This window comes from Pochonia chlamydosporia, chromosome 4 (assembly GCF_001653235.2).
Source record: "Pochonia chlamydosporia 170 chromosome 4, whole genome shotgun sequence".
Taxonomy (NCBI): Eukaryota; Fungi; Ascomycota; class Sordariomycetes; order Hypocreales; family Clavicipitaceae; genus Pochonia; species Pochonia chlamydosporia.
In genome coordinates this window covers 875162-887501 of record NC_035793.1, presented here as the reverse complement: position 1 = coordinate 887501, position 12340 = coordinate 875162, and the positions used below count along the sequence as shown (strand labels likewise).

At 49.3% G+C, this 12340-nt stretch overlaps 6 protein-coding genes across 6 annotated transcripts; 4 read left to right on the top strand and 2 right to left on the bottom strand.

The window, feature by feature from the left end:
- Nucleotides 1–194: 194 nt before the first annotated feature.
- Nucleotides 195–2520, top strand: VFPPC_07684 (C6 transcription factor; the record flags this gene model as incomplete). Its single annotated transcript, XM_018286503.1, has 5 exons — nt 195–359; nt 417–1133; nt 1191–1504; nt 1554–1892; nt 1974–2520. The coding sequence occupies 5 exons, from the start codon at nt 195–197 to the stop codon at nt 2518–2520; spliced, it is 2082 nt and encodes a 693-aa protein (XP_018143165.1).
- An 876-nt stretch (nt 2521–3396) lies between these two features.
- Nucleotides 3397–5267, top strand: VFPPC_07683 (sugar transporter; the record flags this gene model as incomplete). Its single annotated transcript, XM_018286502.1, has 7 exons — nt 3397–3421; nt 3475–3891; nt 3941–4365; nt 4427–4622; nt 4674–4754; nt 4814–4916; nt 4970–5267. 7 exons carry the CDS (start codon nt 3397–3399, stop codon nt 5265–5267), a joined length of 1545 nt encoding a protein of 514 aa, XP_018143164.1.
- A 317-nt stretch (nt 5268–5584) lies between these two features.
- VFPPC_15982 (hypothetical protein) lies at nt 5585–5896 on the top strand (the record flags this gene model as incomplete). Its single annotated transcript, XM_018293735.1, has 1 exon — nt 5585–5896. The coding sequence occupies one exon, from the start codon at nt 5585–5587 to the stop codon at nt 5894–5896; it is 312 nt and encodes a 103-aa protein (XP_018143163.1).
- A 356-nt stretch (nt 5897–6252) lies between these two features.
- VFPPC_15981 (hypothetical protein) lies at nt 6253–6558 on the bottom strand (the record flags this gene model as incomplete). Its single annotated transcript, XM_018293734.1, has 1 exon — nt 6253–6558. One exon carries the CDS (start codon nt 6556–6558, stop codon nt 6253–6255), a length of 306 nt encoding a protein of 101 aa, XP_018143162.1.
- Nucleotides 6559–6815: 257 nt separating this feature from the next.
- Nucleotides 6816–8309, top strand: VFPPC_07682 (regulatory P domain-containing protein; the record flags this gene model as incomplete). The annotated part of the gene is made up of 2 exons (XM_018286501.1): nt 6816–7143; nt 7249–8309. The coding sequence occupies 2 exons, from the start codon at nt 6816–6818 to the stop codon at nt 8307–8309; spliced, it is 1389 nt and encodes a 462-aa protein (XP_018143161.1).
- A 188-nt stretch (nt 8310–8497) lies between these two features.
- VFPPC_07681 (allantoate permease) lies at nt 8498–10267 on the bottom strand (the record flags this gene model as incomplete). The annotated part of the gene is made up of 4 exons (XM_018286500.1): nt 8498–8879; nt 8931–9474; nt 9530–9926; nt 10028–10267. 4 exons carry the CDS (start codon nt 10265–10267, stop codon nt 8498–8500), a joined length of 1563 nt encoding a protein of 520 aa, XP_018143160.1.
- Nucleotides 10268–12340: the final 2073 nt, after the last annotated feature.

Genomic DNA, 12340 nt, shown 5'->3' with positions numbered 1-12340 from the left:
CGCCATCCGATCAATTGCCAGATGTCACCATGACGCTTCAACATTGAATGTTGGAGGCGGCATCGACATGGAACATGGAACCAACAGTTCCCCACATCGCCTTAGCGCAGCAACACCAAAAGCTTCATCAATAAAACAGCATCAACTATAACTGTTTTATACCATTTCAATACCAACCTGGAAGACCTCATAGAATGCCAGCTCCCGATACGGCTCCAGTAACGAAGCAGCGGATCTTGCGCCCTCTACAACCTGCACTCGGCCCAAAGCTGAGAGAAACAGTACTGCCGCCCCCGAGGAACAACAGGACGGGTCAGGCGGTAGCAGCTTGCAAAGAATGTCGCAGGCAGAAAACCAAAGTATGTAAACAATCTTCAGGGCCATTTGCTTCCTTTCAAAGCTGACGCATTCCAAAGTGCTCTGGAGATCGCCCAGCTTGTCGACGCTGCGTCAGGCGATGCGTTCCTTGCCAGTATACCACGAACCCAGGAGAGAGGCACTCACAGGCCATCAAGCGAAGTTATAACACTTTGCAAATCCGAGCATCCGCGCATGAGGAACTGTTTGAACTTTTGAGACATCTACCAGACACCGAGGCTCAGGCCGTTTTGACAAAGATCAGAGACGGAACGGATGTGGCAACAATTCTCAACCATGTGAAGGCTGGGGATGTCTTGCTACAGATGGCTGTGTCGCCAGAGACTCGGTTTCGATATGAGTTCCCGTACAAATCAGAGATGCCAGAGGAATACATCCGGGGGAATCCATACCTGCAATCGCTAATTTTCGAGGCCACGTCCCTGTACGGGACAGACCAGTCCACGAGTCGCTCACCCCAAATAAGCCCTTCCACGTCATCCAATTTGGGAAGCAGGGAATACCAGAGCCCTTATCTAAAACCATTTCACGCAGCTCAAGTTATTGAATCTCGACTATCCGACGCGAGATTGTCGTCGTGGACCGCTGTCTGCAACGATGATGTTCTCATGAGAGAGCTACTTAGTGTATTCTTCCGCTGCGAATACCACTTCACGGCAGCATTCCAGAAAGATTTGTTCCTGGAAGACATGGCATCAGGGCAGCAAGACTTTTGCTCTTCGCTGCTCGTCAACGTTATGCTCGCCTATGCTTGCGTACGCCATTTCCTAACCCCCCTGCACATTGCGAGGCTAATGTAACCATGCCTTTAGGTCTGCTACCCCCGATTCGTTAATCGAGCAGAGTATTGGAATCCCGATACCCTTGTCTACCGCTTTCTTGCGGAGGCCAAACGTCTATGGGAGTTGGAAGCTAAAGAAGCGCGCATCACCACAATACAAGCTGGTGTGCTCTTCAATGTCTTCCATAACTTATGCGGCTTAGACGAGATTGGACAAGCGTACAGAGTCCAAGCCATCGATTTGGCTCTTCAAATTAGGCTCTTCGACAATAAGGTGGAGGTACAAGATCCTCGACTACGGCATGGTAGGGCTTTTACAGCCTGGGCGCTATTTAACTGGGAAACGTAAGTTCCCGTTGGTTCATCTTCGTCTGCCTCTGCTGATTTGTTCCAGACTTGTCGGCTTCTCATTTCTGTTCCCTCCGTTGCTCAAAACGCCTCCATCTTGGCCTCTTCCAGATCCGTCTGAAGATATAGGCTTTTACGGTGAGGTGTGGGTTATGTATCCATTGTCTGAAAGACTCTCGTCGTCTTCTTTTGGCCAAGTGTTCAAGGCAAGAAGCCAGTTTCGAATTACCATGAATAAGTATTGCCAAGCAGCCTTCTCGGAAGGCTCACAAGTAAATCTTGATGCTGCCAATGAATTCCGATCGGAGTTGAGATGTTGGTACGATGGATTACCAGCACCTCTTCAGCCAAAGACGATTGTACTACCAGGACACCTACAACTTCAGTAAGCAGCCCAATCACCTGAAAATTCTATCAACCATGGTAAATTCCTGTTCCTGGCGTATCTAATACTCATGCATTGCAGCATGTATTATCATCACCTGATACTTACAATTTATGAACCTCTGCTTGACGTGAAAACAGAGCGGGAACCAACGCCAACCCAAATCGTCGCGGACGCCATGAAGCATCTCCAGACCCTCGTCCGACTGTATTATCTACGCCACGGATTCGAAGCTATGGATCTTTTCATAGTCATACCTCTCATGCTCGCAGGATACGAATGCATCGATGCCATTGACGAGCAGACCTCCGGACCCAGGCTCGAGCTCCTGCGATCCACCCTAATCTTGATCGCAAAGGGATTGTATCATCAGCGTCGCAATCATTATTTAGCTGAGGCGCTGTTTCGTGTTATTCGGGGTCGAATGCGGGCTGAGGAGCTTGCTCTGCTGAAAAACACAATGCGGCTAGATGAAGACGAAGAGGACGAGAGACGGGAAATGGCACAAGCTGTGCGAAGCCACTGGCCTGTTAGTGTGGTTAGAAAGAAGGAGGATATGGATTCTCATATTTTGAGAAACCTTGTGGAGACGTATGCTCACTTGAATGTAGAAGAAGGCTCTACGTGAGCCAGCAGCTGTGAGCAACCTCGCGAAGGGGTGTTCTCAATGCCATATGCAACCTTAAATAGGATAGATAATTACAACTCTCAGGAGGGGAGCTCCAAATTTGAGCACGAAGATTGTTGATTCTGTCAAGCTATCCAGCGGGAAGATGGACCTTCTTTTGAAGACTTTTATAATTTATGTTCAATAAGAGACTGCAATTTTCTTTTCATGATGGTTGCAGGCGTCTTGTGATGAAGTAGACCAGCTCTAACCCTCACCGAAATGTGATCATGCACATCTTCAATGTGACATCATTAGGTGTCCCCTCTAAGCGGTAGAATATTGATGAACAGAGCCATCCCCTAGATTAAAAACACTACATCTTCTACCTATACAGCATACATCAGAAAAGTGATACCAGTTCCATCGACCCAGAAAAATAATCGCCATCTCATTACACACAACTGGTGCGCTTGTTCCGCTCATTCTTCATCTTTCGGGGCAGGCTTCCCCGATCCCCGAAACCTGTGGCTACAAGACGTATTTCCCCAGTTTTGTTGCCGCTCCTGGGGAAACGGCCTTGGATCGATCTCCATTTACTGGTAGGGGGTTCCAAATTGGCCACTGAAATATTTCCCGCCGGTTTTAAGGAGACTTTTCTGGACGCTGATACGTGCGCTTCTGGTGCGTGATGCCACTTACAAGGACACTTCTGCCGAGAGTGCAGATGAAGATCGCACGGATGACGGCAAAACAATGGCGTAGGCATTGAATCATATAGGAAATAGAAGTGATAAATATCTTTCAACGTTTCCCTTATTCCTTTTGTAAGAAGAGTTTGTTGGTGCATCAGAGCTCATTGCTTGCTGGGTCCAACGCCATCTCATATCCGCCAACATGTACAAAATATGGAACATATACGGTAAGCAGCCATCAATATATCTCAATAATAGATACTCACACGACACAATGCAGTGCTTGCCGCCTTCGGCACCATAGGAGGCATGCTCTTCGGCTTCGACATCAGCTCCATGAGCGCATGGATCGGCTCAGACCAATACCTCGAATACTTTGGCCATCCCGGATCGACTGAACAGGGAGGCATCACCGCTTCCATGTCAGCGGGTTCTTTCGTGGGCGCCTTGCTTGCCGGACTTTTTGCCGACTGGCTCGGACGTCGAGGAGCCTTGAAAGTCGCGTCTGTCGTTTGGATCGTTGGCGCGGCTTTGCAGTGTTCCGCGCAGAATGTCGGCCATTTGATCGTGGGTAGAGTAGTGAGCGGCTTTGCTATTGGTATTACCAGCTCGCAGGTCCTGGTGTACTTGGCCGAGCTGGCGCCGTCTCGTATCAGAGGCAGAATCGTCGGAATCCAGCAGTGGGCTATTGAATGGGGTAGGGCCTAGCTGGAGTCTTCTATTGCAAGATGCTGACCATGAGACAGGCATTCTCATCATGTATCTCATTTCTTACGGCTGCTCCATCAGCATCAAGACTTCATCCGCCTTCCGCATAGCATGGGGCGTCCAGGCGGTGCCTGGTCTGATCCTCTTCATTGCTCTGTTCTTCTTCCCCGAATCACCAAGATGGTTAGCTTCCAAGGACAAATGGGAAGAGGCGCATGAGATCTTGGCGAATCTACATGCCTCAGGAGATATGAGTAACCCAACGGTTATCGCCGAGTTGGAAGAAGTGCGAGAGGCGGTTCGAATTGCGGCCGAATCCAGCCACATTGGCTATCTTGGCTTATTTGCGCCTGGCATTTGGAAGCGCACTCTTGTGGGTGTTAGTGTTCAGATTTGGCAGCAGCTCCTGGGAGGGAACATTATGCTGTACTACTTGGTTTACATTTTTGAAATGAGTGGTCTGGTGTGTATCATCGTTTCCGTCTCATTTCACGTTGAGGTCGAGTTTACTGACAAGGTATCAGCATGGCAATGTGGCCCTTACATCATCTATTATTCAATATGCTATTTTCCTAGCCACCACGGGCGCAATCTTGCCAGTCATTGATCGCTTAGGTCGCCGGCCGTTGCTTATCAGCGGCGCCATTATTTGCGGAATCCTTCACTTCACGACCGGTGGTGTCATGGCTGTCTACGGACATCATGTTGATAGTGTGAACGGTGAGTCGTGAAGCAGTCGCAATGTCTGGCTGTGACTTACACATGGAATAGGAAACGACATATTAAAATGGTCTATTTCCGGATCGCCAGCCAAGTCGGTCATCGCCTTGGCATACATCTTTGTTGGCGTCTGTATGTAACCTCACCCCCCCGTATCGGTCCATTTCTATATGCTGATCTGACATTATCAGATGGCTTGACCTGGGCACCAGTTGCCTGGATCTACTGCTCCGAGGTATTTCCTCTCAAATACCGAGCCAAAGGCGTCGGGCTGTCCGCCGCCGGGAATTGGATGTAAGTTCCATAATGCGCCTTCTCCGGCAATACGTGACTAAGTGCCGCAACAGATTCAACCTTGCGTTGGCTTTCTTTGTTCCTCCTGCATTCACCAACATTCAGTGGAAGTCTTACATGATTTTTGGTACCTTTTGCATCGTCATGACAGTGCACGCATTCTTCATGTACCCCGAAACAGCACAGAAGTCACTTGAAGAAATTGATGTTTTGTTTGATCAGAACATACCAGCATGGCGAAGTACTAATGCTGGGCAGACTTTTGAGGAGAGGGTGGCAGAGGTACGTCGCACGGGAGGCATTGCCGAGTTGAAGCGTGGAGAGGGCGCCGTCCACCATGAAGACGCATGATGATGTGTCTGTCGCGTGGGAAGAAGTGCGTCAAATACGACCCAAGTTGCTCGTACATCTACTACTTAGTTGAATAATGCATCCATAGTATGTTTGATTTGTCAGTTTTCTCGTCAAGTTGTCTAGTTGTGATAAAGTCCATGAGCGGTGACTCCCACCCCCGGATCATGAGGTCATTCTCACGGAGACGCTAGATACGGTCTCTTTGTAAATGCAACACTTCGCCAAGCCGCGTAGATGGCCCCCGACGTTGCACTGTCGATTGCACTCTGCGGTTCTTATCTTTGGCGCAACAAACCTGCCGTTTTCGTCTGGTCATGCCCTTCATGATTCGTTGCACCCCACACGATGCTCAGCCACGAGATAAACGAATGGCATATCTCGTTGACCATGACTTGGTCAAGTTCTTCCTCGCAGATTCCAAGGACGTTCTAGCACTGTACCTTCAAGGTCCGCAAACTATTCCAACCTCGGTCCACACTGCCACCTTTGTTTTTAACCTTGCTCAGTTCCCCGACCTTAAAAAGCTTTGCAACTCGACTTGGCCCTTAAAAGCCGTGGGGATCGTCTCCACTCCCATGAATCGAGTTGATCATCTTTGCGGAAAAAGGCAGGCGACAAGGTCTTAGACCTGGACTTAAAAAGGGGACAGAGCTTGGCGAAATGTTAACTTGAGTGCTACCGTGGAAACTCATGACCAACTGCCAGGTCGGGATAGGTCGGCCAATTGGACCAGGGCTTTTTCTTCGCCTTCTTTCTTTGTTCCATGGATGGTCACTCAGTCATTGTGACTAAGTAAATGCAGAGTTGATTGGTGCTTCCCTTTGGATAATGTGACTGTTAACTGCTGGGATGGTTGTCCAGTTTCGTGTAACCGCACCCCCAGATTTGGGTCAAGATAACTCAATCAGTCGTCGCCGCCCCTGTTTGGCCTGTAGGTGTCGCGTGTAGACGTTTACTGTCGTGTGTCTGTGGAAAGCCATTCTCAAAATCTTTTGAGTAGGCCAGAAAAAGGCAATAACAACGCATTCAAACGAACGAACCACGTCTCGCCATTCCCCAAGCTCATGATTGCAACTCTCAAATAGCCCCGGTCAGTCAAAATGGAACCGACCAAGTGATATTCCACCGCACTGTACTCCGTAGCATGTCCTTGATTAGACCCGTCCAAATGTGCGGAGACGTGATTTCCATTACAACCTTCCAGGAAGGTGCAAAGCCGAGGATGGGGATCTATCGCGCCATTTGTCGATTCAACCAGCTCATACTGTGGGCAACGTCGACAAAACATAGTCTAGCAAAGACAACTACCTAGTACGGAAGTCAGCGGAGACTCTTTGACTTGGTTATGGTTGGTGTGGGGGGTTTGGGAAACCAAAATTGAAGCAGATAAGAGAGTTACATAGTCTTTAAGTAGTCCGGCGGCGAGGTATAAAGAGTCTGTTGCTGATCCCTCTGTCTTGCGAAATCTGCTCATATCGTGCTCATATATTCTCAAGAATAGTCTCATAGAAAGGTTCAGAACTCTGAACAGAGCCTACTTTCACAATGAAGGCATCCGCGACCTCAATTCTGCTGGCCATGCTGGCCAGCACCAGCGCGGCAGAACGTATGGTTCTTCCCAATGCTGAGAGCTTGGCCGCTTCCAGCTCCCCCATGGCTGTGTCTATGGATGAGTTGATGACCTTGAAGACGGCTCAAAGAGAAGAAGACATCGCCAACGGTCTATATGACATGGACAGATATGAGCTCCAGGCTGCTACGGCATGCTCCAACGGAAAGGCGGGCGAGTACTCCTGTAACAACGTTGACTTGAAGGGATTCCTGCGTCATCAAGACTTGGGAAGCACAACCCGTGAGGGAAACGACGTCTGGGGTAAGTACTAGTCCATCCCTGGCCCTGTATTATCGAGAACCTTGTAAACTTCTTCACGGAAGTTTCAGCATTATAATGACGTTGCTAACTGAGGCTTTACAACAGGATGGACGTCTTCCACTGGGAGAGAATTCGGCGTTGTTGGCCAAACTGATGGTTCGGCCTTTGTTGAGATCCTTAAGGATGGTAGCCTCAGAGCGATGGGACGCCTTCCCACGCAAACATCCGCCTCTACATGGCGTGACATGAAAGTCATCGGCGACCACGTCTACATTGGCTCAGAAGCAGCCAACCACGGCCTCCAGATCTTCGACATGAAGAAGCTCCTCAAAGTCGACCCCAATAACCCTCCAACCTTCAACATCAAGACCGACTTGACCGCCCACTTCAACGGCTTCGGCAGCAGCCACAACATCGTCGCCCACGAGAAGAACAAGATGATCTACGCCGTCGGCACCTCCCGCAGCGGCAAATGCAAAGCCGGTCTCTGGATGGTCGATGTGTCCAATCCCGCACAGCCCAAGGACGCTGGATGCGCCGGCGCAGACGGCTACGTCCACGACGCCGAGTGCGTTACTTACAACGGCCCTGACACACAGCACAAGGGCAAGGAGATCTGCTTCGGCTACAATGAGGATACTCTCACCATTTACGACTTGTCCACTCGCTCGTCTCCCAAGATCTTGTCTCGAACTCCATACCAGGGTGCGGCGTACACGCACCAGGGCTGGACTACTGGCCCCGATCACAGATACTTGCTCCTCGATGATGAGCTGGATGAGTCCAAGGGGACCGGAGCTGCCTCCGACGGCCGCACGACTACATATATCGTCGATGTGGCTAACTTGTCTAAGCCTGTCTTTACTGGCTACTACAAGAGCCCAGCGAAGGCTATCGACCACAATCAGTACGTTGTTGATGGTCTGTCCTACATGTCTAACTATGGGTCTGGTCTCCGTGTTGTCAACGTTACTTCTGTTGCGCAGGATAGCACTGGTGCTGGCTTCAAAGAGGTCGGTTTCTTTGACGTCCACCCGGAGGATGACTCTGTTGGCGGCGAAGTGAAATTCACGGGCTCCTGGTCTGTGTACCCTTACTTCCAGAGCGGTCATCTTCTTGTCAATAGCATTGAGCGAGGCATCTTTTCAGTCAAACTTAGCTTGTAAATAGTTTCAATAGCATATACGTCAATAGCAATACATGTACATATCTTGAAACTCTCATGTTGCTCCTAGTAGAAGCTGAATCTGCCACGTGCTAAAAACATCCGCGAAATGGCATCTAGCGTATGAACCAAGTTGACGATATCATTTTGACTCGAAAGTACAATAGTCTTCTCTCTAGTGCCACATCTTTAATATACATAGACAAAATTCGGATTCTCCTTATCCGTAATGTCCTGAAACGCCGTTACGTTAAGCGTCTCCAAAAGCTGCCCATTATTCCTCAACTCTTCCCGAATCTTTTCCTTCCGACGATTCTCCCAAATAAACGCATATCGAAACACAAAGAACAGCAGAAGCTCAATGCAATTCGCCACCAAAAGAGAGCCGATGCCCAATCGGTACGACGGCGCCTGATCAGACTTGTAGAAGAACGGTCCGGCAATGTTTCCAATACAAGCACCGAACCAAATCATTCCAGAGACAATCATCTTCTTCGACTGACCACCAGTGTTGGATGTGATGAGGGATAGTGAGATGACGAAGGACGCTTGATACGAGCCTGTTAAGTAGCTGTGGGTTGTTAGCCACCTGGACCACACATTAGAGACAAAAAATACTCACAAGCAGATAAGTCGTCCGACGTAAGCATCCGTCGGAGCGAGGAGGAAACCAAGCGCGCCAGCGATAGTCGGAAGCATAAACGCGGCGCAAACCAGTGTTCTACTGTTGGCGGGCATGTATTTGTTTGCCAAGGCACCAAGGCCAATCCAAATGACAACGAGTGCGCCTTGCGGAATTCCCAGCAGCGCTGTCTTGAACGTATCAAAGCCCAAGCCCTTGATAACAAGAGTTGAGAAATTGGAAATCCCTCCATTGGGAATATTCGCCACGAAACCGAGGAGTGTAAACAGCCAGGTCTTGTAGTCAAAGTACGCCTCTTTGATCTGATCCCAGTTAACTTTTCGCTGCTCAATACCCGTCTGATTACGTCTGATGCGCGCAATCATCATGAGTTTCTCGTCGTGGGTGAAGCCAAAGATTGTTCGGGGAGAGTTGGGCAGCATAAGACACAGAACGATGCCCCAAAAGGCGCAGAGAGCGCCGATGATGATGAACTCATAGCGCCAGGACGCGAGAGCTCCTTTGATGTGGCCTATGGCATAGCCTAGTTTCTCAATTAGTCGGACTGGTAATGACATTCGATAGGGTTTCTTCCATACCAAGCAAACCACCACCAGCGACGCCAATACCATTCCAAGCGTACCAGGCTGAAATTCGAGACGGTTGCTCCTCACGAGTATAATACATGGAGGTTATGAGCATAAATGCCGGGTCGGCAATGGCTTCAAACGCGCCTGAGAGTACACGAAGGGCCATCAGACCGCCGAAATTGTGTACAACGGCCTGCAGCATGAGAAGCGCTCCCCACATGAAGATGTTGAAGGCGAGGTAGTACGCCGGCGGGCTGCGCTGCATGAGAAGATTGGATGGGATGGCCCAGACGAGCCAGCCAAAGTAGAAGCAGCTGCTTAGCCAGGAATACTGGGTGCCTTCGAGGTGTAGGTCGTCTTTGAGCCCGAATATGGCGGCGTAGGAGAGGGTGGTTTTGTCGACATACTGCTCAATCGTCAGTTTCGGAAGTCTCAGGCACTGGTACCATTGCTACAATTGAACGCCTTTGATGAAAGATAGGGGGTATCTTGGTGAGAAACACATACGTAGAAAAAGTAACATATCCCCAGCAATGGAAGGATTCTCATATCCAACTTGCGTTTCAGCCGCCTTTCGGCAGTTTGGTCGATGGAATCATCGTTTGGGTATCGCTCCAGAGCCTCGATGTACAGTCTTGGATCAGGATGATGGACTGTTTCCACCTTGGGAATCTTTAATTCATGTTCGACGTGATCTGCGTCATAGTCGACAGGCTTGTCGGCATGTTCATCCCTTGCAGAATCCATGGTGTCGGTTCGGAGAATGATGGTTCGAAGTAGCCGTCTCGACAGACTTTCTCAGCAGAGAGTAAACTCAACCAAAACCTTTGCCACGACATCAACACAAACCCCCGGTAGATATATCCTCTCCTCGCCTCTTCTCAACTGTCTCAGCTATCCGTCGGGTAATGAAAACGCGGGGGGCATATCATCATGTCTATCCCCGGCATAGTTCCCGCCACTGACACCTTGAACGTGGGGGATCCCCAGATTCCCAAGCCACCGGAATCCGGGGTGGTGCCACTCAAACCACTGATTAAGACAGTGGAGGGCGTAAAGCGGCCTGAACCCCGCTGGTCGGTATGAAAGCTAGCGAAGTTGGGACGTAACTGGTGGAATATGTGAATGAGCCGGCTCGCGGGCGTCGTTTTGACATTTCAATGTTCGGGTTCATGTTTTCCGCGGTAGGCTAACGAACGGCTTTGCTGGGTATAAAGCGGGCACAGCTGTTTGCCGCCAATATACATGTCATGTCGACACCAATTATGTTCTTGATTGGTTTGGTTTGAAGAGTTGGCGTTTTTTCGGAGCAGAATTGACTCATCCTGGGAATAAAGTGGTAAAAGCCGAGCTAAGAAGCGGACTGTACCATAACTTTGAAGACAGGCCATGCCGTGCCACCGGCAAATGATTCGTGAGCAACTGTGTTTCCCGCGAAGGCAATAGCCGACGCCCTGGTAACTAGAAATAATGCTAGGTTTTTGGGTTACAATTCCACTTTAAGCTAGAGCCTTTAAGCTATCAATTAGAATTCGTTTGGTGTGCGATGTGTTTTGGCTCTGGGACTGGCGAAACTCAACCCTCAGTCACTTCAAATTCACGCAGTATCAATCCCGACATGGATTCACCCAACTATCTCATCTTATGTCGCATCTATCGTGAGATGCTCGGCTTGGTAGAAATCTGTCTCGGGAGTTAATTATATGAATACCCTGCCGCTGTCACTCGGGTTTTTCCTTTCGTCGTTCCCGCGCCCCAACAATGGAACGCTGGTAACTCAATCAGAACCATACAAAAAGACAGTTATTGATCTGAATATGCACGCGGAGTTACGGCACCTTTGTGTAAAGTCCCAGATACTAAGTGTCTTGTTAGCCGGTCTCTGCCAGCATGTACGGACTCGAAATCGGCGTTATGCCGAAATGTTGCGTTTTGTTCTACAGGCGGGACTATTGGGTTGCGACAGTGCCATGATAACTCTGTATGACTGTGATGTCGACTTCAAGGGAAACAGAAGCCAGACCTGGTTTCACAGCACACCGCCAGATACACAAATCCTCTATAACAGGTATTATGTATCCAGATTACTTGTTACTTCTCTTTAAGCTCAATAATTAAGACACGGTCTGAAACAAATGCGGCTTGCAAGGCTGAGCTACGAGTCAGAATGACTTTCTTAACCCTTGCAAACTGCCTCAGGTCTCGGAACTCGGCGGGACGTACCGTCGATAGACTGCAAGCGCCTCGATCGATCCCACCCGTCATTCGAGATGGTACAAAAGGACAATTGATGCTGCTTTGTCTTCTCTACCAGTGGATTGACAATTGCATGTGTAAAGTGACCAGACTCAACAAATGCGTGTGCGCCCCTGCTGTTAATCGGTGCAACAGATCAACCGGCGGAGATTAGGTTCCAGTGACCCGAGCGGAGTTTACTGTGGCGCATAAAATAAAGGATCATTGAATGGATGGAACCTTGAAAAGGCACCTTGGGCCTGTAAGCGAGCTGTCGATGATGGGTTTAGCTTCCTTCTAGGCTTCGCTTCCAGGCTTCGAATGCAAGCGAGCCGCAGCCTCAACCTTCAATTGGATGGTTCAAGTGCTGCTTATTGGGACGTGGCTTGCATGTCTTGAATGTAAGATGGGTGTCACGACTGTTTCTCGGTCACATCGGAGCATTAGTAAAGCCAGATGAGCAACACGACATGTCTCACATGTATGTAGGTATCTCTGCAAGGTCCAACTTCACGGGTAGAAAGACAAGGATGGCTGGACTTTCAAAAGAGCGCAACGAAGCAAACATTATGTTAAAAACACATG